Consider the following 25,838-nt stretch of genomic DNA (forward strand, 5'->3'; position numbering starts at 1 on the left):
TCCTGTTTTTATTTTGTAGGTTATATCGTCCACTTCCCGTGTTTGTCTTTTTTCCACCCTTTTTGCCGTGTTTTTTTCCCATGTCTGGGCAACTCTTGAATTTCTTGAATTCTCCTTGTTGTCAGCTTTATTGTCAACGGCGTTTGTCGCTTGCATTTCGGAGTTCGGATCTTGGGCCTTCAGCTCGGGATTAAAGCTCGATTGTTATTTTGTCTTTGGAACTTTTTGATCCTACATAACAATTATATCCTGTCTTTTTATAGAGAGATCCTGTCACAGAGGGAGACTTCTCTCACAGAGCATTACTTGTCCAAAAGACTCATTTGAGGGGAGAATGATGTCCACAGGAATGTGTCTGTGCTCCTCCTTGAAGCTTTTGAATACTGGCAGGTGATGTTTATTGTTTAGTCAAATGAACCTTGTCTGCTGAAAGGGGGATGTGTGGGCTCTTCACCAGCTGGATGGCATATCAACACATCTGTCTGGGTTTTTAAAACCAAGTTCAAAGCTCAGACTGTGGGTATTAATCTAGTTTTAATGAGCAGACCCATGTTTCATCATTCAAATAAGGTTCCAAGCAACAAAATGTAATCCTCTGGACAGAGGCGCCCAGAGAAAATCTGCGGCCCCTGAAAAGCTTGGGGTGGCCACCACAATACCCAGTACTGACCCAACGCTCCAGTATTTGATGATCTGGGGATGAGACTCGACAATCAGCTAACTCTCTCCAGGAATTTGTATTGTGTTGCTTTAAAGTCTGACAGTGAGATTTGATCCATAATCTACCACTGCCAAAAACATTCCTGCTCTGGACATTGAATTACCAGACACGGAAAGTCAGTCAAAGTTCTATTGCCATGGGGTTCCCAATAATTTCAACCCAAATTTCTTGCAAATCTGGTGCGAAAATGCAGTTGGTTTCCCATTCATTGCCCCCGGAGCTGTCGTGTGAGGGGATTTGTGTCCTTGTGTAGGTAATGGTTGATTGGAATATGTTTAGATTTCAAAAAGCATTAGGTCGTGTAAAAGTCCTTCTGTGAACAACAAAATAGAACATATCATTATAATGTTCTGCGAAAAGCTAATTTTGGGGCAACCATCACCTTAAAACTTGTTAAAAAGTCTTACACAAGTTATCTCTCTGGCTCAAGATGATGAGAATGAGTTAAAAGAAGCGAGTGCAGTGAAACAGATCTGGTATGGCCGGTAGCCAAATAAACTTTGACAGCAGAACATGTCCAGGTTCACATATCAGCCCTGATCCTCTCTGTGTGAAGTTTACATGTTCTCCACCTCCTCATGTGGGTTCTTCTCCGGGTCGTCTGTTTTCCACCCGCAGTCCACCCACATGTAAGCCAGGTGGACTGGAGATTATGTGTGAGCGCGACCGTCTGTGTGTTTCAGCCCGCCCTGCGGAGGACTGATGATCTGTCCAGGACGTTCCCCGTCCTCCCACCAGTGCATTCTGGGATCGGCTGCTGCCGCCCCAGATAGAGATTCATGCAGCCAGTGTTCGCCGCCTTTTGTCTTGCGTGTTTTACGGTTGAAGGCTGCACAAGGCTTCTATTTTGAGCGTAGGCGGGTGTGTTTTTTTTTTTTACAATGTTTTCAGGTTCCTCCTGTCTGATCTTTTTTTATGAGGTGTTTTACGCACCAGCACTCCAAGTGAGAGGTCAGGTGTGTCGGTGAGGTATTCCTGATTAACTGGTGAGCCTGGAAGTGTTTTTGGAAAATTTTGAAGTGACAGCGGATGGCTGCTGTGGTATGTTAGAATCATTAAATCACTTCCAGGAGAACTTCAGTAGAGCAATAACACGACAGCTTATGATTTAAGCCCAAACATATTACCTTTTCAACTCCAAAGATTGAAAAGGTCGGGTATAACTCACATCAGCACGTCTCATCAGATCGAACCAGCTTTGGATTTATGATTTGTTTGAATGTATGTTTGCAATAGAGAACCTTTGTGTCTGCCTGGGCATGAGAACTCAGAAGATTTCCATATCCAGTGGCAATCCGTATAGTGACACAGGAGCTTGTTCACAGAGCCACTTTTCCCACTTTGGTAATTAATGAGATTCCCTGACAAATCACACAACATTTTTCTTGTTGTAGTTATAATGTTGTGTTTGGACTTATTCATTCTGGCGAGAGACACGCAGGCTGATGTCATCCCGTTGCTTTGTTGTGCTGACTAGCATGGGAATTAACCTCTGTTGTTTTAGCTAAAACCAGAAGTGTGCTTCCGAACAAGGCAGAGCGCACTTCTCGCATGCAGACAACTGTCAGACCGCATAACAAATGGGGAATTGTGAAATCTAGTCCTGGTGGCGAACGGCCTAAACCTAGTGCAATCTCTTGTCACAACATTCCACATGCCCTGAGCGCTGAAGCTGATGCATTCTCCTGTAGAGGTCTCCCGCTCGGAAACTTGTGTATTCCTCCCAACAAACTGTCACACTCACGCAAAGGTGCTAATAGCGTCTGACAGCAGGTACAAGGTTGCAATCACATGTTGGCATCTGACATGCGAAGCACGCTCCTCCCTTCTCAAGCCCAATCCTGCCTGCCTGCCGCCGCGCACCTCTCTCAGCACTCCTCTTCCTTCAAACGTCCTCGCTCTCGAGCAGATAAGCAGACTTCATCCCAAACATATTATATCTATTCAGTCGGGGGGGATTAAGTGCAGATACATGACATTTTGGGCCATTCCAAGGACCTGAGTCAATGCATAAACAACTCCTACGCCATGTCAGGAAAATATTTATCTTTGCTCATAGAACTTCTTGAGATAGTGTCAACACTGCTTAGAGACACAATTACATTTGTGGATGGAAAACTAAGAGTTCTCTAGGAAATACAAGCATATAATACGAGCCGAACTGAGGATACTTGTCGGGTTGAGAGACCGCCAGCCCAATAAAAGACAGCAATCAGGTTCATGTGACACGAAAAACCCTGTGTGTGGTCATGTTTTCATGTTTGCAACATTTATTAATCTTACTGGAGCTGTTATGCCTAAAACCGGCTCAAGAGTAAAAAGACTGGATTATGTAACGAGATGACAGAAATAAGTGACTATAATTAGCCTAGATTACATTTGAAAAAATATCAAATTAAACTACAGCTACATTGTCAAGGAGCACTTGATTGCATTTTTTTTATCACGTCTCTTTTGTTTCATGGTAATGAACATGCAGAACATGTTCGACCGCAGTGTATTGAAGTAAAGTACTCCCCTCAGGCCGACTTAACTAATATGTCTTTTTGTTTTTTTAATGAGGATAACCTTTTTATTCATTTTTCATTTCCGTTGAAATTTGAAAATAAACATTTTGAGTAAGTGCTCAACACCAAAGTCCCCCGTGTGGCCTTAGATTGAAAAAAAAAAGGCAGCCACAAACACTTACAGAAGAGAAATACACACAGTGCTGTACCAGTCATGTGTGCCAGTACTGTTTTTGTAAGAGTAGTTTGATTTGGGCAACTGCAAATGCTGAATATGGGAAAAACATTGTATTTGCACTGGAAATGTTTTAGAGGTGTCTACAGTGAAAACCGAAATCAAAAACAGATTAAAACAATAATTATGGTGTGTGATTTCAAAGTAATCCTGAAGTAAGTAACCTGCAGTCACGAAAACTGACCGATGTGTTTTTTTTATTTCTTTTCTTTCTCTCTCTCTCTCTCTTTCTCAGTAACCACAACGCCATCTCCAGGCTCAGGCCACGCCAGAAGATGCAACGACACAGAGAAGGCCTACTGTGTGAATGGCGGCGACTGTTACTTCATACATGGTATAAATCAGCTCTCCTGCAAGTGAGTTACCTCCGCCGATTCTTCGGATTCGCCTCCAAAATGAAATTATTTACCGTTAACCTTCTTTGTCCTAACTCCTTTCATGACGTTTTTTTTTTTGTTGTTTTTTTTACTCTGGTAATATTCCATAACTCCAGATTTTTGATCCTGCTGTTTATTTCCCTGATAGCACTTGATTTCCGCTCTTCTTCCCTTCAGCAGCGGCAGCAGCAGAAACACATCACAGGGAAAATGCTGCCAGTCTGCTTAACTACCCACCTGTTGTGTATTTTAGCACTAATAATGGAGTGAGGCGGCGGTGCGCTCATCCTTTTAAGTCATGTTTAGTGTACAGGAGGGCTGCACATTAAAAGCCTTTTCAAAATGTCATGAGTCACTGGTTTAGTAGTGAGCAAATATTTATGCCTGTTGGAGGCCCCCAGTGAGGTAAATAGAATCATTGCTTACATTTGAGGTCCTTGGCAGAGGGGATCAAGACCCGTGTGTAAAGTGGGCTGGACGGAACCATGTATCTCAGCTTTTCAGGAAGAAAACAGGTTGACATTATCACAGAAACAAGCTTTTTTTCCCCCCCTCCCCTGCCTTTGACATTTACGTTTTAGTTTCTGTTAGTTGAGATCAGGAAGCGTCATTTTGGAACGATGTTCAGACGGAGTTATCATTTAAAATAAAGACTATTTTCGGCGGACTGATACGTTTTTATATGTAGAGCCGCAATAATGAGTCGATTAAACTAATAAAAAATTATTAGGCAGCTAATTTGACGAGTTCAGCATATGAGTGATTTTTAAAGCAATGTCTTCTGTCCTCTATCATATCAAATTGAATTGGGTTTTGGAATTTAGGTCAAACCGGCCAAACAAATTGAATATGTCAGCGTTTGCTTTCAATCATCGCATTAATCAATAAGGAAAATATTTGTTAACTGCGGCCCTTATCCTGTTTAATTCAATAAGGCATCAGTGAAACCTGATAGCATACTTACAACATGCACATTGTCTCCCGTCATGGCTGTCGGGTATCACATTCGGCCATATGTCATCCCGGCATCGCATAGGCTGGCGTGATATAGAGCTCAAACGCTGGCGAGGCTCCTGTGCCCAGTTGGCCCGAGGAAGAATGCTCGACAAGCAATGCGGACATGGCTGCAACAGCCGTTCAATGCGCTGTGTACAAATTGGAGGCAGCAATAACTCAATTGCTGCAGCTAATTCACTCACGGCCGGGGCATGGGTCCAGAAAAGTTGGATAATGCAGTGAAGGCCTGCAGGGATTTGTTGCCCCACAGCCATCTCATTCAATATAGGCCAGGCTTCAGTGGGTATTACTCACCGGCTAAACAAGTCCTGCAGACAGCTAGCCCTACTTTTTTTGTGCCCAGCTCCTTCACTTTGAGGTGTAAACTTTGTTTTGGGGAGAGGTGAGGTTAATACATGACCCAAAGTAAGTAACTCTGTCACATAAATGTATTTTTTACGATGATTTCCTTCACGTGAATTGATCTTTTGAGCATATAAATCATAAAAAATACATTTCCACATGAAGAATAAGCATAAACATCACATGATTTAATCCGTTAAAGGGAAACTCCACAAATTTTACACATTAATGTGTGTTTACAGGTCTTGGGGGGAGTGCTACTGCATATGTGAAAAAAAATATTATATAGCCTTTTGCAGCTCTACAGGGAGCCACATGTAATCTGACTAATTGCCTCCAGTGATGTCACTCGGTGACTAAGTTGCATTGTGGGTAATGTAGGTTTTGAAATGCAAAGACCCGTAAACACGCTTCTACGTGTGAAAATGGTGGATTTGATCGGCCGGCATATCGGTATACAAGTAAACACAAATTTTTATACAGGGTTACGTCCAGTCCATATACTGTAATGTGCAAGAAAAATGAAGAATAGTAAAAGAAAAAGATCCTCAAATAACTTCCTTGTTGAGTCCCGCAGGATATTCAGTTTACAACAGACAGACACAGATGAATTTGCTGTCAAGTGGCTCCTCCATTGAGCAACTCGTGGTCAGATGTATCGAAATGTATGAAAGTGCATGAGCATTCTTCACTGAAAGGGAATTATTTCTTCAAAACTAGAACATTAATGCATCAAATCACCTCTGCGTAAGACCTAGCAAACGTAGATCTACTGTTTATTGATTAACACATGGTAGAACTTCCGTTTTTTTGCTCCCTTCAATGTTTATTTTCTTTCAGCTGATAACGAATGATGACAAAGATTGACTTTAAACCAAAGCTGAAAGAGTGATAATAGAGTTTGCAGCCACGCCGCATTGGATATCTGCGCACTCATCTGATTTTTAAATCACGCGGCGACAGTTTGTTTCTTTCATCTTTCAGCCCGGGTTTTTTCCTCGGCCTAGGTGGCGTTAGCCCCCAGTTTAACACCATCACTCAGGTTGAGTAATTTAATGCTGAATGTTATGGTGCTCCTGGGAGGCGTTGTGTGAAGCCAGTAAATCACCAGCAATGACCTTTGTTGGATCGGTGGTCCAGTTGTGACTGTGAGTGGAATGTCGGTGCCCCTAAAAGAGCGAGCGCTCATCTTAATGGGATTATAATGAGGAAATATGGTCACTTGATGGTGATGTTACAGCAGTCTGTCTTCACTTATGTACAAAAGCTACGCGTCGGAGAAACTTTACTTGACTTATGCTTCAAACCAGAAGTAAAAACAGTTGTCCAGTCATGCTTCTCCGTTGAGAGAATCTCCATATACAAATTATTCTTTTTGCAAGTGGAAATACAAATTTTATTTCCCTCTTCATTTGACTTATTTATGACTTACTGCACAATGACACCTATTTTAAAAAAAAAAAGTCACATTTGCAGGTTATGCATCACAGCCACCAGGCTGCCAACAGACACCAACGGGAGAAAGCGCATTAGCCTACTGTCACGGTGTCTTAGAATTTGTTTATTGATCACCGACAGAGCAGCGCCTGGTTTTCCCCCCGGACACACTGCACTTTTTCTGCCCGTGCAGTCATGAGTGTCCCTCCTTTCTCGTACCAAACGACGCAGACTGAGGTCTAAAAGAGCGTGGGCCTTTACGTTTTTCGCAGTGCTGTGGGTCACGGTTTTATCATTTCTGTTCTTTTTCATTTTTTTCAACTGTTGACAGGATGTTTAGTGCATTAACTTAGATTCGTCTAACTGCTTTTCTAGTGAATAACTGTTGGGTTTATTATTAGGGATGCATGATACTGTATTTTGCTGAAATTTTCCAACTCATCCAGCCAACTGATGATGATTTTACACACATTTCATTTTAAAGCCCTTCTTAGCTGATGTGACTTGTCTGTATTATCGTGCATCCCTGTTTATTATTCATAATATGGTAGTGATTATTCAGTAATGCAACGTTAATAAAAGTGGTATTCATTTATTTCAATGAGAATATGAACGTGTGTCCAGCACTGATGTTGTTGTTTATGGTGTGTCAGTGACAAAAGTTTCCTGTTTGTCACTTTTTTTCTTTTTTTTTTTCTTTATCCATTTAACTCCACCGGTGACCTTTCACAACATGCCGTGAAAGGTCGCGGTAATATTTACAGTGCACCTCACTTCCTGTGTTTTTCCTTTTCATAACACTCATCTGCTCCTTCCCAGATGTCCGGATGGATACTTCGGCCCTCGATGCTTACAGACCGAGCCGCTGCGGTTGTACATGCCCAATCCTTTCAAAAGTATGTTCACTTGGTATGAGCAGCTGAGGAGAGCGGGAGACACAGTTGGCACTGGATTACCTCTGTGGACTCCTGCTGCCCTCACCCAAACCCTCCCTCCCTCCCCGGTTCTCTTCCTCTTTCACCTCCTCTTTCTCCTTCTCAGGTCAACACGCAATGAGCTGTGCACTACACCATGCACACAGCGGTGTCATCCATGGGAACACTCTGCTTCTGCTGTCTGTAGTTGTGCTGTTGTTCTAATTCTGTGTCTCTCTCCCTCTCTCCCTCCCTCCCTCTCCCCCTCCTCCACTTTTTCTCTTACGCATACTCTCCTTATCACTCTCTCTCTCACTCTCTCTCTCTCTCTCTCTCTCTCTCTCTCTGTCTGTCTCTCTCTCTCTCTCGTTCTGTTTCCCTTGCTCTTTCCCACTCACCCACCACCCTCCTCCTCCCTCTCTCTCTTTTTTTTGTGGCTTTGTTTCTCCCCATCAGGTGTCCAAATGACTTTACTGGTGATCGCTGTCAAACCTACGTTATGGCCAGTTTCTACCGTATGTCAACTTCCTCTTCTGTCACTTTGTCAGACTGTCCTCGTGTCATGCGTGCATGCTGAGCGTAGAGAAGACTGCATTCATTTCCTGTTAGTTCCCTAATAGTTGTGTCTTTGCCTCATTCCGATGAGTCATTCACAAGCTGGCATAGTTTTCGTAGCAGAGTCTGTTGCTGTGTTTGGTCTGCATGTGTGATTGTGTGCCCTTTAACTCGTGGTGTGTTGCATGTGCACCCATCAGACTCCTCAGGTAGTAAGTTTGGTAGCGACTCGTGGGCGGCTGGATTGCGGAAGTGGATTTTACACAAAGTCAGCCGCACATTAACAGCACAGTCTAATGGATAAACAATTGCTAAAATAAAAACACCTTTAGCTCGCTTACTAATGATGCAATCAGCTGCAAACACAAGCACGTATAATCCTATCAAAGCTAATGGATGGAGAGCAGGGCCCGAGCATTGAGCATTAACTAAGAGGCATGACAAATGGCTGAATGTGTTGGGTGGTGCGCTGGCTTGACTGATAACGGAATGTTTGTCGCGGGCCGTCACTTGAAGCCATCAGATCAGCAGAGTCACCAGATACGACACGTAGGAAGTCCCTCCGTAAATTTACGAATGTTAAATTGTCAGCTAGAGCGTAATTCCTCATCCAAATTGGTTTGATTTTGGCAGTAATTTGGGATTCCCCCAAAGGTCCAACCATGTACTGCGAATATTTTGAATGTTAGTGTACACGTCAAGATGAAAATTCAGTCTTTATATCCTCGACTTGTGCAGGTGGAAAGACGGCTAAAATTCTTCAGCGCACAAAACGACTGAAAAAAATTAATAAAATGGCTCCACGCAGCTTGTCCAGTGTTACCCAAGTCTTCTTCTTTTCATTTTAAAAGAGCTTATTTAAACCCTCGGTGTGAGGTGCATCTACTTCACACACGGCACACGCTAACTCTTTCAGCTGAGCAGCCACTGTGAAGATTTCGGCCTCAGAAAGGTTGTAAAGAAACGTCTGCTCAATTCAATTCGGGATCTCAGGTGTCTGGAGTCTTAGAATACACCTGGTGAACCGATGAAGCCATGTTAATGTTCTGTTCGGCTCTTTTTTGTCCCCATATACTTTAGTTGTTGAGGGAATGCTGCAATATTTTCTTTGCTGCAAAGCTCCGGAAATGTAGAGTGAACTTCAAAACTCCCCCCCCCCCACCGACTTTCCAGCGACACCTTTTTTCACCTTTCACTTTAAATCAGCCGCTCACTCGTTTCATACCTCAGTTGCGGCCGCGCTCCGGCAGCAACCAGCATTCGGCAGAAATGCACGTGTTGCAAACACACCTTGCTTTTCAAGGTAGCAACAAAGCAGCTGCTCTCACAGCGGATGTCCTCAGTGCAGAGTTCGTGAGCTGCAGTGGAGTGCCGTGTCAAACAAGCTTTACTAGCCCGGGGTAAGGGAACAGTTCACCGCTCCACGCAGCAACATCAGCACACCTATCAGTCAGCTGAAGAAATAAACCAGGATCAGATGAAGGTTTGCGGAGAGCTACGCCTTAATAGACCCTATCCTGAAGGCACTTTGACTTGAAAACCATCCACCTGGTGTGGAATCGTGCCTCTTGAGACTATCAGCGACAGTTTTACACCTCAGTGACGCAAGTTTATTGATACTGAAAAGAGGGAATGATTTTACATTTCTATAACAAAACTACAAAGTTCTGTGAGGAAAACGTACACAAGGGCAGGGATAGTGTGTCATAATGATATAGAATTAAAAAACCAAAGTCTATAATTCACGCTGGGTGATAACAAAGACTCTCCCGCCATCCTCCTGCATATTTGTCAGCGTCATGTCTTCGCAAGCCCCTGCGGTTGCAGTCCAATGTAACGTCTTCAGCCAGAAAACAACTGACTGCATCTGCTTGCTGGAGTCGCCCGGTTGCTGCCCTCAGAGCCTCATCCCCGTAGTCTGCCTCGTCCGTTGGCTCGGAGTGCAACGCGAAAAAACCCCCTTTTCTTAACCTCAAGTAATTTCATCTCGCATTAAGTCGTAAGGGCGCTGTGCTGAAATTACTTGTTTTTTTGGCAGAGCAGACGGTGGTGTGTGGGAGCGCTTCTTTCCCCGCGCTCGGCCTTCTTTTCCTGCATTCTGTCTCATTTCTGTGCAGCTGTGCGACTACATCAAGGACGGCGCTCGTTTCCAGTTCTCGTCCAGCCACACGGACATAGAGCAGGCTTTGATTACTGGGCTTTTACATGCCTATGCATTCAAATTTCCAGTTGGCTTTGGGGAACAATCGGGTATAGTGGATCCAGTGTTAAGACAGGATGCGTTTACATCTGTTCACATGCAAGAGAAAAAAAAGTAAGGGCTGTCCGTCTCAGGAAGACCTTGCATGAAGTCATTTGCTAATTTATATTTTAGCCATCACAACTACACTTAGTTAAAGGAGACATGCTCATTTTCAGATTGATCATTTTATTTGTTGTTATTACTAGAACAGGTTTACATGCATTAGTCGTCTCATACTTTCCACTATATTCCCCCTCTGTCTGAGCTCCTGTCTCTTTAAGGCTCCTCTCTCTGAATACAAGATCCCCTCTGATTGGCCGGCCTGCACATGCCTGAGACGGCACCGCTTACAACAACAGAGCAGCTGTGCTACATCAAATTCCTACAGGCCAAACTAGCACCTAGGCGTAAATTAAGCAAATGTGTGACGCGGTGACGTAGTGTGATGTCACAAAGTCACAGAGACAAAAGGCAGGAATACTGGCGAGGCGTTTCAGGAGCAGTGTTTTCCGTGGGAGCGTGGAGCTTCTGTTGGCACGGACTTTGGCCTTTTTATCTCCCAAGATCTTTTACATTCAAACAAACCTAATAAATCACTGAAGGAAAGGAAAAAAAGGCGGAAAAAAGGCGTATGTCTCTTTTAAAAAATGTGATTTCAAATAGATAAGATTAGGCTTCAACTCAGTCCAAGCGCGAGATGTATTATCATTTTTCTACATAAAGCAGAACCTCTACATAACCTCGCACAAGTTCAAAACAGCAGATCCACGATAGAAATCATGCTCGTGAAAGCTGCATCCAGACATGATAGATGTGCTGGATGTAGTGAGATTTAATGGCCCCCTCGCATATTTCACATTTTCTACTCTCAATTAAGGAGAATAAATCAAATTTTTCTCCCAAAGAGCAGGCACATGTGCACACACACACACACACACACACACAAATCCACTCCGCGCTTAAAGACCCGCCTCCTGGAGGGGAGCCTCCCATTCCCAGGAGATCCCAAAAGAGAAGGAGGATGGCTTCTGCTCCTCAGCCATAAGGGCTTGGCTTAACGAGAGCATGTTGTCATAAGAACAGCTGGGACTCGCTTCAACCCAAGTAAAGCAAGCGAAGCTGCCAGAGATATGGACTCAGCTGGTTGGTGCAGCCTCCCAATAGCCCCGCTCCTCCGTATAACATAAAGTCCGACTATAATTCTTCCCCATCAGCCGAAGTGATTATTTAGATACTGCACAGACACACTCCTCTTAACTTGCCTGTTCATGTGATGGGTGTGTTCGGGGAGATGACAGGGAAACGTTAAAAACTGAAAGCACAGGTGATCTCTGACGCATATTTTCCCCCCATGCAGTAGTAATGAGAGTGGCTCTGGGCCTAATATGCGCTGTTCCCATCAGGAGATTTGGTTTGGTTATGTAATGAAACTGCACTCCCTGCAAAGCTTAAAAACCTCTTTCGCAAAATCACTCGCGGAGCGTAGAACCGGGGCGATTCCACATCGGGCTACGTTGAGACATACAGCTGGTAGACGTAGAGGGACCTCGAGAGCAGAACTCAAGACATGTTGTAGTTTGAGTGAAATAAATTAATATCTAAAGGGACACTACGTAGTTTTAGAGAAGAAATATTGTAACTCAGAATTTCGATGTTTATGATATTAATAAGGTAATAATACAAACTCAGAAGCATTGAGTTTGTCCGAGACTGAATAAACAAGCTGTTCTCAGAGGAAAATAAGTCTGAATCTGGGAAGGTGGCAGGGTCTGCCACACTGAATCAAAGTAAAACAGTATGAAATTGTGTCGTCCCTTAAGGTCAGTTTGTTTGTTCAGTCTTGAAAACAAAGAGAGATGGTAAATCTTTTCTCTCTCTTCCCCAAAACTACATAGTGCACCTTTTAAAAATCGCCATAATTTAGTCACGTCGCTTTGTGCAGTGTGCTTCCATGTGTGTGCTGCATGCTTTCAATGTGTCTGGCTGTCTCGTCCTTCATGTCACTGACCAACGTCTGTGTCTGTCGCCGTAATGCGTATGTGTTCGCTCCACCACACAGTACGTAAAGGAGGTGCCACTCTCTTAATCTCTTTTGTTTCTTTTTTTTGTTTTTCCTTCTTCCACCTGTCATCCCTCTGCAATGGCAGAGCATCTTGGGATTGAATTTATGGGTATGGAACAATCCGTTTTGATTCTCCGTCCTAGCTACCTAGTAGATGTCCTTTTTATGTTTTTTTTTTTTTACTTGCTCCCATTCTGTCTGTGGTGTGAACCGTAAATCATATTGACCCCCCCCCCCCCCCCATTAACCGATCGATCCTACCATAACCCGTTGTAATGACAACACCCCCCCCCCCCTCCCCCAGACAATGCAACTGATCCTCCATCAAACATCATTAACATGGATGTCATCACGTATCATACGATGAAACAAAGTAGAACTATTAACTGAGTGTCTGTCTCACTCACGGTAGTGTGTTTTGTTTTTTTCCCCTTTTGGACTGAGTTTTGACTCCTTCTTCCATCTGTAACAAGCATGATGTATCATGTTTGTAGCTACCAGATGTCTTTTCCTCAATCTGTCAACTCTATCCATCCAATCCAGAGTCTGTCTCTTCCTTTGATATGCCATCTCTTCATTTATGTGTGATCTTGCCCATGCTTCCCCGCATCACCCCCCTCCCCCCTCCCGTCTTCTTAACGTAGCTGAAATGTGACTTTGAAGTATGAAATATAATATCTGTGTTACTGGTTTGAATTACCCTTCAAGGAGTAGATGCTGTGATGTGAGCATGCAACGTTATATTTAGAACCTACAGTTATGATTTTTCTTTCTATCTGCCGCTATTTCCATCCTCCTTCATTGTGAGCGCCCCGTTTTGGTTTTTTTCCTGCTGCCTTTTCCAGAAAAGCGCTCCAGTCGGTTGAAAAGCGAAGAAAATAAATGCCAGAGGCGTTTTTTTTTAGAACAGGTGTCATGTAATTGCACAAGTGCAGTAATGTGCCGCATCTTGATTGCGTTCTTTATGACACGACACGAATGGAAAGCGTTGTTCATAATTATGTTTTATTACATTGGTTGTAGCCCTGCCTCTTTGCTCCATTGTTGGAGACAAAGAGTCTGCATCAACCCATCGCACCAGCTCTTCTCTGGAAAAGCAGCAGTTTAAAGTTCATATTTAATGACACCTCATCTTTAAAAATCACTTGTTTCATACATTACTGTTAAGTAAGATCTCATGATTGTGCCCACTGAATGCCTGAGCAGATGAAGACTTCTATAATTGAACGAGACAACAAAGCAGAGTGAGCGGCGCTTCAGGCCGAGGGGGGATCGTTGTTAATCATCGCTTTACTTCCAATTCGCATGTGCGTTGTTCTCATAGTTCTACTGGGCATCAATTAAAAAGCCTGAATCATCATCGGATCAGATATCATCTGAGATGACTTTTTCGAGAAAACGGCCGCTTAATATATCAGTCTATCTGCTGCTGGGCCCCTGCCGACACCCACGCCGCCTTACTGCAGCACAGGCAGCAACAGCATCTGTTGTATTTGTGATTACATGAGAGGAGAGGTTCGACTGCGAATTGAGTTGTCTTGGGGAGGGGGGGGGAGGGGATGAAGCTTCATACTGCTCAGCATTCAGTCCCATAATAAAAAAAAACAGAACAGAAAAAGAAAGAAATGCAGATCTACAGTGAATACGCAGGAATCTGCACCTTCACGACACTAATTTCTTTTTCTCCTCTTATTTCCCTCACTGTGTGCACGTGGTGTGCGTGGGTACGTCTGTGTGCTCGTGGGTGTGATGTTGACAGAGGCAGAGGAGCTCTACCAGAAAAGAGTCCTGACAATCACGGGTATTTGTGTGGCTCTGTTGGTGGTGGGCATCGTGTGTGTGGTTGCCTACTGTAAAACCAAGTAAGTCCTGCCGACGAGTGGATCAGCTCATGTTTTTTTGTTTTTTATTTCTTCTTAACATATAGCCTTTCCTCTCAGATTTCTATTTTTACCACTTTACTCGTTTGTAAAAGAAGTGTTAGTGTTGGCAGTGCCTGCAACATGCAGCGCAGCATAGAAACAGATGTGTTTTCTGCCTTAAAATGTGGTCTTTTTATATGATAAGACCTGTTTACAAGTCAAATAGTTGAACTTCTTATGTTAGTTGAACAGACAGTCTTCAGTTATACTGCCCTCAACCTGCCTGACTGATAAAACAAAGTCTATTGTTATGTGTTGACACGAGAGGGAGAATGACCGAGATTTTCTCAACAGGAAACAAAGAAAGAAGATGCACAATCATCTGCGACAAAACATGTGTCCAGAACATCCCAATCGTAACCTTGCTAACGGACCCAATCACCCAGGACCAGGCCCCGAGGAAATCCCCATGGTAGATGTGAGTTTTCTGAAAGGATTCCAAGCGTTATTAAAGTTGTGCGTGCACAGATGTGCACCGAGTGTTTTTTTTTTTTTCATGCTCGGTTACATAATCGAAGCTCGTCATTTTTCACATGATTTCTGTCCGCCGTGTCCATCTTTCTCCCCCCGACGCAGTACATATCAAAGAACGTCCCCGCGACTGAACGAGTCATACGGCCTGCGACAGAGGGATCGTTCCCTGCCAGCCATGCCTCTTCCAGATCTCACAACTCTTCCACGCGAGCCCATTCATCGACTCACAGGTGAGCGTGCGCCGCACCTACACCACATTCAGCCCCTTATGTAAAATAAGAGAAAACTTGCACGAAGCGATTGGTCATTTGTGGGAGATTAGTCGAAAGCTCTGCCTCTGGAAACAGGTGCACCGATCGTGAAGCTTTTCGAAAAAGAGGCTTAGAAAAAGAGTCACACTGGGACTGGGTGTGTACGTGTTAACACCGTTTTTTATTTGTCAGACATGAGGAACGGACATGGAGCCTGGAACATTCTGACAGCATCCTCTCCGACTCGCCGGGAATGATGTCATCATCCGTGGGGACCAGTAAATGCAGCAGTCCTGCGTGCATGGAGGCACGGGCCCGGCGCGCTGCACACTGTGGTTACTCTGACCCCCATCGGCCGGGCATGCAGTACGGAGACTCCTTCGACTCGCTGGGAGACTCTCCGCACAGCGACAGGTGGGAAACAGGCCCGGGTGGGGTTCTCTCTCAGCCTCCAGAGGCCAGAAAGGGGCAGCTTGGAAATTGACAACCTGCAGGCAGAGTGAAAAAACATTGTTGATTTCGATGAGGAATCTGGACACTCTGACGCTGCCACGACAGTATTCTTATTGGCTGAAGTGTTCCCTTCAACTTTGCCTTGTTGCCCATTAGTTAGCACAGGAGGCAGGGAGAAAGGAAGCTCTGTCTGTCAAAAGTGAGAAGATATGCCTTACAACAACTCCAAAACAGTCTATATTTATCTCGCACCTATTTTTGTACTGAGGCACAAAGACATCAATCTTCTCGTGTGACTCAAATGACAAACAAGCGTGCAGTATATGGAGCTGCGGTTGTGGCCTCGTTTCAGGGCCACAACGGGTTAACTCTACCTGATAAGGATGCAAAAGATTGCGATGTGTTTTGATTTCCTTTGGAAAATGGCAGGAAACAGAAAGAAAGCGTGGTTTCATTTAAAATAATGTTGGAAGTCACCCCAACCTCAACCCTGCATAATTAAATACACAACTTAAAGGGGCAATATATAAGAATTGGCCACCTGTCGAATTCATACGCAAAACGAATAGGAGGCAGTGCATCACCAGAGTCACGCTAATTGCTGCTAACTGTAGCTACCAATAGCTAGTTAGCCCAGTTAGCCATGCAGTTAGTTGGTGGTATGTTTTTTTTTTAAACTAGTTGCCCAGGAGCTTTGGACCTGGATGGGCCGAGGCTAGCTGCTTAGCATGCTAACATCAATACATAGATGTACATAGATGTCAAAACTTTTATTTCTTTAAATTCTGCTGATTGAATAATTATGTAATCAGTGTGCTTAATTTAAAACCTTAACAAAAGATGTTGGTGCCTGAACTTAAAATAACGTAATCCAAGCGCAACCATTTCACAACATTAAGTGTGTCCATAGGCTCCCTGTCCTCTTGTCGGCAACAGACATACCTCCATATTTCCCATAGTCTGCAGCTGGGTCATGTTCTCTGTGTCAGTAGTACTCAGTGTCACTCATGGCCTGACTTTGACCTTGTTTTTAAAGTGCCTAAGATACACTTCCTGATTTTTTTTTTTTCTGGGGCCTTATAATAAGACCCCAAATCCCAAAATGCCTTCCCCGTCAGCTCTCTGCTGATGTTTAGAAATTCCGACACATCCATCGCTCAACAAGCCCACATTAGCAGTGAGCCGGGAGGACATTTTGGGATATGGGAGCACAATTGGACCCTATACTAAAATGATGGCGTGTAAACACAGCGCTCATAAAACAATAAAGTAGGTTAGGTATTTTTTGCGCGAAACATGCTTGTTTTTGAGGGAGGGGAATGATGCCGGATGAGCAAGTCTGTCTGTTGTTGACCCTGTAATTGAAGAGCCTGTGTTTAAGGTCTGAGTCTGCCATGCATGAGGAGGCCCTGCCCTTTCCTCTCCTTTCCTATGGCTTAAAAGGGGTTCTGTGACACATTTCTTTTTAGCAACATACATGTTTTAATCACCTTTTTATTGGGCTATACGTGAACGGAAGTGACATGAAAAATGAGACATTCCCACTCCCTCTCGGACGATTTGTTTCAGTCAATTTCTTTGTGAGGGACTCAGGTCAGATTTGACTTCATGCACGTTCTCCAGTGCCTTGTCTCAGTGTCTCTCCGCCCCGCTAACAGAGAGAAAAAGTAGCCAGGATCGTATGTAACGTATGTCAACGTACGACCTGCTTCCAACACAGGCCTCACTATTAATCCTAATATCCCCTGTGATGAAACCCTGAATTTTGTCAACATCAGCCAATCCAGATAGGATGGTTTACCATTGGGGAAAGGTGCTGTAACGATAGCCTAAGTGGAACCTGAGTAGTTGGCACGAAGTAAAGGGCCCAGTGAAACACCAGGAGATCCCAGAGAATAGTACAGTTTGTTATTCAGATGGTAACATTTCACAGACTCTGAGGGGGAGCCAAGGTAGCCACAAAGCAGGCATCCGTCCATGAGATTTTTTTTTTTTTTTTTTTTTAACGAACAACAGAGTGGTCACATTCTCAGACGAGTGGGACGTTGTAAGTAATTAAACCCTCGCACGGGATCATCCCGGCAAACATGAGATTGTGCAAGCGCGACGCCAAAGTATCCTCCCATGGGCACAGGTCACAGGTATGAAGCCGCCTTTTCCCTTCCCTTTCACAAACAAACAGAGGACATGAAAACACATGTGGGTCAAATGCATAATACAAAAAGATAAGAAGGAAAAAAAAGGTGTGCGGTTTAGAAACATCCAGCGAGTCGGCGTACAAAATGACATCACGACGGATGAGTCAGCGGGTGCCTTGCTGCCTTTTGGCTGAACAAGGTTGCTACATTACATTCAGGCCGACCAAAGACAAACTCAGGACCAGATGTAGGCCCTTAAACACTAACTAATTCCAAAACCGAAGTTATAGTCAGTGAGTCTTGGCCTGCTGTTCCTGTGAAACACTTGAAGTGTTGAATATGCAAATCAGAGCATGGCCAGCTTCAGTCGGGCTCTACCAACTGAGCCAAATATGACAGCCGTGGAGCAGGGAGGGCTTTAACGCAGGCACCTGTAAAGTATGTCAGCCTTTCTGTGTCCTGCACGAGCAAACGGCTGCAGCGAAAACAAAGATACGATATAAATCACACAGGCTTGAAAAAAAGAAAGCTCGCAGCGCTGGCAAGTTGTCCTCTGAATGAAGCAAAAGACCAGTTTCCTTTCAAATCAGCTAACCAGATAAGATTTATGTTTTTACGCCAGCATGTACGCTTGAATAGGGACTTGGCCATTGAGTTGTTATGCAGAGCCAGATTGCATAACCGGCGTCCCCACAGAGTCATTTCAGGTAACAAGCACCTCTTCCATCATGGTGGCAGCTTTTGCATCAGCTGAATCAGCAGTGTTGTGGGAATATGTCAGGCTTGCGTCTCACACAGCCGGCTGCAGTCTCCTCAAGGCAATAAACAGACGATCCGAGCACTCTCGTCCATAATGATTCACCATCAGTGATATGTGGAGTCTGAGTTGCTTTTCAAATGCACCACTGTGAATGTTCAGTTGTAATATGATGAAGGTATTATCACTGCAGGATCAGCAGGTAATGACGCCAGCAAGTTTGGGCAGCTAGACTTTTTTTTAAGCCTAGAAGGAGGCAGCCGTGATGCCTGTCCCTTAACTTCGTGCCGACTTTCTGCCTTGAGAAAAAAAAAGTAGGCCAGGTTTTTAGAGCTAACAGTAATTGCTGGTTCTGCATCTTCAGGAACCTCCACATTAACTTTAGCGTCCGTCCGTGGTTGCCCACGTGTTTTTATGGCATTCGTTTGAACAAAGAGGACGACCACAGTAATTATGAGCTGTGTGGATAGCAGTTCATTTAAAGATGCTACGGGGGAAAGGTGAGTCAGGAAGTTGCGCCATATGTCTGAAACGTACGGGAGAGGAAATGGAGTAGTACGGTCTGCATATTATTACTATCATCATTATCATTATCAGTCTATACGCAGACACATGATGGTGTTATTGTGTCATTCTTTGCTCAAGCAAAAGCCAGGCATAAAGGGATTTGTTTTTAAAATGGGTTAAAAAAAAGTAGGACAATGGGTTGGCTGGGCCTGCTTGTGGGGCAGGTTGGTCCAGAGCCTGGGGGTACAGAGGAAGACTGTTTAGCCACCGTCAGTCCTCATTACAGACTGAAGGGCAGCCGAAGCAGCTGCTGCTTTCCTGAGGACCTCCGGCTGGACTTTAGCTTCGACCGCTCGAGAAGCTCGTACATAGAGCCACGTGACCATCAAAGGCTGGGTGCAAATATTGTGACCGAAGCTTGAAGATGTAGTTCAGACTGTCTGTTTCGAAGAACAGTGAATCACACTGACTTGGCTTGTTTGTTTAGGCGAAAAGTTCCTGTCAGAATTACTGCACCCAAAGGGCATAATGATAATAATAATTTGTTTCTTGCAAACCGTCAGCATCAAGCAATTTTAGGGGTATTAAACCCGAGGATATACGAAAAGTGGATCAATGATAGACGTAGTGAGTAAAATATTTAATAATATATATATACATATATTGTGTTGGAGTAGAAGTAGAAAGTAGAAAATGGAAAGACTCAAGCGAGGTACTAGTGTGGAACCTACTTTCCAGCAGTTAAGCTCAAGTGAACAGCTAAGCTAAATCTACGTATGGAAAAATACTTATTGTCGCGTATAAAAAAAAGAAGTGGCCATTTACAGCTAAGTGAGTTAACAGATCGCATGTCAAAGCTGCTCTTTGTGCGCTCCTCTGTGCCTCGCTCTTCCCTATCTGACTATTTCCTCTGTGTTCACCACAGATACGTGTCAGCCCTGACGACACCAGCCCGCCTCTCGCCAGTGGATTTCCATTACTCATTGCCCTCGCAGGTGCCTACCTTCCAGATCACGTCCCCCAATGCCAGCCATGCCATGTCTCTCCCTCCTGCTGTCCACAACCCTTACCCTCTGGAGGATGATCAGCCTCTGCTGCGCCGTTACCAGGTGCCCCTACACGACGCCCAGTGCCAGGAGCCCTACCGGCAGCAGCGCCGTACCTATCTAAATGACAGCAGGGGCAGCCTGCCCTCCAGCCCCTACCGGCTGGCTGAGGAAGAAGACTATGAGACCACCCAGGAGTATCTCTCCTCTCGGGAGCAACCAAAGAGAAGTGGGTCCGGTGGAACTGGTAGCCGGCGCTGGCGGAGATCCAGACTGAACGGCCACGTGGCCCCACGTGGATACGAGGCATCTCGGGACTATGGGTCTCGAAGCTGCCTAACAGATAGTGAGTCAGAGGAGGACGGTGAGAGCACGCCCTTCCTCAGTATGCAGAACATGAATGCGGAGCCCTCCACCATCTACAGGCCGGTGGACAGTCGGACTTCTCACTCATCGGGGCGGCACAGTGGGCATGGGAACATGCACACGAGACTTACACACTCACGCTCCAAACCGGACAATACACCCCATTAAAGAGTGAAAATGAACCAACAAAAATCAATATAGTATAGACCTGCATCTATAAGAAATATTTTTATTTTATATAACTGACAGATATTCTAAACAAATGAAATATTTATTTTCATTTTAGCAAAAGTTGTCTACTAGTTAACAGCAAAGACTTTTTTATAGGGAAAACTCTATTTATATGTACATTTTGATTTACAGCATAAAAAGATGTGCCAGTTTTTTCACAACGTAAAAAAATAGAGTAATATTGTGGTGCCTTTTGCTGTATGCCGATGCCAGAGGGCCAGTGGAGGTTTTTGTAGCCTTTCTTATATGGACGCCTCATTTTTTATACACATTTATGTTTTTTTTTTTCCTCTCTGGTTTTTCCTGTTTTACTTTTTTTCTTTCCAAGTTGCATTCTTTGAGGAGTCTAGCCCCACTGGAACATAACCCCCTTCCATGTCACGCAATATAAACCACTTCAACATAAAGTGTATGTTTACATTAATATGATTCGCCTGTAGGGTTTATGATTTGGGGATCTAATAGAACGCCTGATAAATACAGTGTAGATCCTCTTTTTGCCCTCTGACTAATGTCTACAGAGAGAAAGAGAGGTCAAAGTGAGCGACTGTGTGGTTGTGCGTGTGTGTGTGTGTGCGTGTTCACATAGATGCGGTTGTGCGTGCGCGCATGTCAGTCGGCTTGCATGTATTTGTGATTGTTAGACGAAAAAATTCATTGTTTGTTGTGGTAACATGAAACGTGTGGGTCTACTGGCGTCTCAGCAGAGCGGACCGAAGAGCCTCTCGGAGGTGCACAGACTAGTGCTTTATCAGAGCAGTGACCCCCCCCTCAGTGTAGGTGGACAGGTAAGGCTGCTGTCGGGTTGTATGTTATGCAGGTCATCGCTTGATGTGTTTACAGCTATTCCGCCACTTTTCCCAGCCTGCCCCAGTTAAGTCCCTTTTATTTCCCCGGCAGGTTCCCACCCACCCACCCACCCACGTTAGTCCATTACGAGGCCAACAAACACTGAGCTACTTGGCACAGGGTGACCCCTGCCATCAGAGGTGATGGCAAAACAAAAAGATTGCATCTGTTTCCACTCAACTCGGCCCCCCCCCCCCCCCCCCCCCCACTCCCCCACTCCCCCTATCCCCCTATCCCATGCCTCATCATCCTTCTGTGTCCATTCTGTTTTTGTGGCTCATGTTAAAAGGCCACACAGTGTCTCAGGATTTCCACAAGCCCCACCCTGCACCCCCCACCCTCTCCCCCTCCAACTTAAACCCAGTTCACCCTCGACTTAAGGTCTACCTAAGACTATGGCTCTCAGATAATGAGGGCCTAAATGTTAACATACAGTCTACCAGTTCCCTGAACACTCCCCATGCAGAGAGAAGGAAAAAAAAAGAAAAAAAAGAGAGCCAAGCGGGAAAAAAAAAGAAAAAAAAACAAGCTCAGCGGAGGGCGGAGCAGCGCAGAACACGCTAGACAATATTAAATGAAATAGCTGTGAAACTTTCGGAGGATCATACAATGCAAAAATATGCAAACTTTCTATTTTGCTGTTTGATTACATCATTTTCTAAGAGGTGACTGTAGTGTGTTGTGTGTGTGTGTGTGTGTGTGTGTCTGTATGTGTGTGTGTGTGTGTGTAAAAAAAAAACAAAAAAACTATGTGATGCCTGTAGTGTAGGATGAACTATCATGATATAAATGCATATTTACATGAGTTAGTTTCTTGAAGCCATTATGCAGCCATCTATCCCGTTTGTCAGCCTTTTTCTCGTTCACACTGCTCACGTCCATCGAATGACTGTGTCCATGAATTATGTTATCGCCGGGTTTGTTAGACCGCCCCTCCCCACCCGACCACCCTGCCCCCCCCCTTCCCACTTTAACATGCACCAAGTGACGTCAGATAAGCATCCGAATAGTGTCTCCTCCTCCAATAGTACCGTGTACTGCTTTGTCTTGTTGACAGATCTGGTCATTTACAATTCAAATGATGACGACTTTAAAAAAGTGAACCAAACCATTTAAGGCGCCCCCCGATAAAAGATAATTAAAGAAATGTCAAGCCAATTAGAAGTGACTCAGTGCAAGAGAGCAGCCGATGGTGTTTCGCCGCTTTTGGTTCGATTCAACTCCTCGGTTGAAAAGAAAAAAGACAAAAAAAAGAGCTGAATGCTGAATTGCCAAAAAAAAAAAAAAAGGCCTAAAAACAGGATTGATCTGCAATTCTAACTGAATGCACAGTGGTATTTGTTCTAGAGGGGGGAAAAAGGGTCTCTGGTCACACCTCACTTGCAGATATTTCATTGAGTTTTCTCACCTCTGGGTCTAATTTTGTATGTCTGAAAAATGCAAAAGAAGACAGTGCTCCTCTAGTTTTAAATGTGATACTCCCCCCCTTCACCTTGCCAGTCCCCTCACCCAAAATCGAGATTGCTACCAGGGTACGTCCCGCCAGTCTCTTCTGTTTAATTTTATGAGCCCAACCCCCCTCCCCCTGAAAACACCTGACCCCACCCCCCCTCGCTTGAAAAATGTTTGAACACCTCTCTTCTGCATGTCCTTGTGGTCACGGTTAGATGGGTGCATGGTAAAAAAAAAAAAGCAGCAGACAATTCTTTTTTTTTTTTCCAGTCAGTGAAAGTGTATTTCATTTAACATTCAGCAATAAAAAAGAACCTTCCCCCCCCCCCATGTCATTCCCTGAAATATGCTAGAAATAAAAAAAAAAAGAGAAAAAAACTGCGAGATTGTCATAGATTGTAAAATAAAAATGAAAAATGAATCCACCTGTTCATATGAGAAAATAAATCTTTATTCATATCAATTTTTACGATGTAGTTATTTCTGCACACAAAAAAAGGCTTTTTCGCTTTTGCATTTTTGGATTCCCCTTTAGGTCTTCACGCCAGAACGCACATCAAAAAAAAAATCAGAGGGGGTTTTATAGACGAAACAAAGCTGTTTCAAATGCCACAGCTCATACAGTGCCAGACACCAAAGCACGTATAAACACACACACCCTGCCTGAGAGCTGTCTGAAGGGAGAAGGGAAAACACAACAGGTACAGCGCTGTCCTCAAATGAAAAAAAAAAAAAGTACAATAATTCACTTTCTTAATAAGTTCAAAACTTTATTGTTCCTCCAACGTTATTGTTCCTCGGATGGATGTAATTGTGCAGATTGAATGGCCAATTGACAGTCAGCTGATTTGATGAGTGTGAGCAGCCCTCATATAAGACTCACTTTGTCCTCCACATATATATTCAATAACAATGATCTTTATGATGTAAGAAACACAGCTCAATATTTAATGTGACATTTTATCTTTATTATTATTATTATTTTTTTAATCATATACATGTATTTCTAATGTTGTCGCATTAGCATGGATTGGCCACTAGATGGCGGCGCAACAGCAAGATTGTATCATTTAATAGACATGAGCACACGACAGTGGTGGTTTATGGGAAGAGGTGCCAACATTTACTTTGACTCTTGAATGCAGTTCAGGATCCACAGCATCCATCGTAGCAGATGTGGAACATCAGAAATCCTCCCAATTTAAAACACACCTCGGGATCAAGAGCCTGTGACAGTGAAGCAGTGGCTGAAACATACAGTCACTAAAAGTAACACTTCAGTAAGAGTAAAGATATCGTGTTAAAATATTACTTTGGTGAATGTGAAGGTCAATCATACAAAGAGTACTTGAGTTAAGGTCTTAAAGTATTTCATATTAAATGTACTTAAGTGTCAAAAGTGCATATAAAAGTCGATCATACATGTAGCCTATGTGTATACTGTATACTATAGGACAATCCATTATCGGCCTGGCCAATTATAAGTGTAGAAATACTCTATTACATGTAAAAGGTTCTGCATTAAAAATCATCATCATTCAGAAAATAAAGTATTTGCATCAAAACATACAGAAAGTACTGAAAGTAAAAGTACTCGTTATGCAGAATGAACTCAATTCATTCTATATATTCTATATTTACTGGATTGTAATTATCGATGCATTCATGAGAACAGCCCTTTAATGTAAAAGCTGATGGACGAGGAGCTAATTTGAACTACTTTTTTCACCTGTCTGATCTGTAATAAAACATCATAATGTACGAGTTGGTTTTCATTTTGTGTTAAAAGGGGAAACAGACAACCTTTCACCTCCTCCAGGTGTTACTATTGTTGGCGCCGCTGCTGGAAAGATAAGTGGTTCATTTCTGTGTTTTTCTCAGCGTTGCACAGAACAAAATGTGAGTTTATTCAATCATTTATTCTTTAGTAGAAATGAAAGACAGGTTAACCCTTCCTTTGTCCGCATGCCCATGTAGTGGACAAAGTTGTGTAAACATTACGACGTTTAACGGGGACCGGCGTGAACGCAGATGGTTTCATTACTCTATGTCCTTTAAACAGTGCAATCGACATTTATTTCATCATGGTACACTGAAGCAGAAAACTGATAATTGATATAAACTTAATATCATGTTATCGAATGAATGTAGGGAAGTAAAAACTATACTATGTTTGCCTCAGAGTGTACAGGAGTAGAAGCATAAATCAACACAGAATGGAAATATTTAACACTCAGTATTATAGTAACCAGTGTTGGTGTCGTCATTCATTTACAGCATCTACAGTCAATCTACTGACCACCACAAGATTATAGGCTCTGTACAGTTCAGCGTATCTAATATGTCAAATACAATTTTATTTAAAAAAAAAAAAAAAAAAAATGAAATCATGTTTTGGTTTACTGTGGTGGACGATGGTAAGGGCTCAATGACCACAACTCAAACTGTGAAACACTTCTGTCAGGCGTGACTCAGCGTACAGACGTCTTTCTCACAGCTTTCATCATGTGCTCAAAAGTAAGTCCAATTCAGCAGCAAATTAATAATTTATATCTATGTCTATCCGAAGTAAAAAAAAAAAAGGGGGTGGTCCTACAGACATTGTCCAGACTGTCTGTGAGACTCCAGAGTTTAATCTTTAAAGACTAAGCATCACCTCGAGGTGAAACCAGACGCTGTCTCACTCCCAGTTAAAATGTGAAGTAAAATTTAAACTGGAGGTGTACTTTTGGATGTAATACCTCATCCTGTGTGTGGCCTGCTTTGAAAAGCATTATGTAATATAAGGTAGGTTGACACATTGTTGGATTTATTCCGGATGCATTGAAATGCAGATGCTTTTTCTGCGTTCAAATCTAAATCCTTGATTTCTCGCTCCTTCATCTGACAGTGACTCGGCCCATTTTAACAGGACCTTGTTGATAAATCATTCTGAGGAGTTGGGTGCATTAAAGAGTAAAGAAAATAGAAGGCACGCCAGACA

General features: G+C 43.6%; 1 protein-coding gene across 5 annotated transcripts in view; it reads left to right on the top strand.

Annotated features, from left to right (window-relative positions):
• The window catches only part of nrg2a (neuregulin 2a), a 79,026-nt gene extending 57,439 nt beyond the window's left edge, over nt 1–21,587 (top strand). For 2 of the 5 annotated variants that reach the window (XM_030437747.1, XM_030437748.1), the window contains exons 4-11: nt 3,699–3,819; nt 8,007–8,065; nt 12,495–12,518; nt 14,169–14,271; nt 14,626–14,749; nt 14,908–15,035; nt 15,249–15,470; nt 19,837–21,585. In XM_030437747.1, coding sequence (XP_030293607.1) covers nt 3,699–3,819; nt 8,007–8,065; nt 12,495–12,518; nt 14,169–14,271; nt 14,626–14,749; nt 14,908–15,035; nt 15,249–15,470; nt 19,837–20,491 — 1,436 coding nt within the window. In that variant the 3' untranslated portion in view covers nt 20,492–21,585. Of the gene's footprint in view, nt 1–3,698; nt 3,820–7,455; nt 7,533–8,006; nt 8,066–12,494; nt 12,519–14,168; nt 14,272–14,625; nt 14,750–14,907; nt 15,036–15,248; nt 15,471–19,836 lie in introns of all 5 variants that reach the window. The other 3 variants (XM_030437749.1, XM_030437750.1, XM_030437751.1) reach the window with 3 other exon arrangements.
• The last annotated feature ends 4,251 nt before the right edge of the window (nt 21,588–25,838 follow it).

Source organism: Sparus aurata, chromosome 13 (assembly GCF_900880675.1).
Source record: "Sparus aurata chromosome 13, fSpaAur1.1, whole genome shotgun sequence".
Taxonomy (NCBI): Eukaryota; Metazoa; Chordata; class Actinopteri; order Spariformes; family Sparidae; genus Sparus; species Sparus aurata.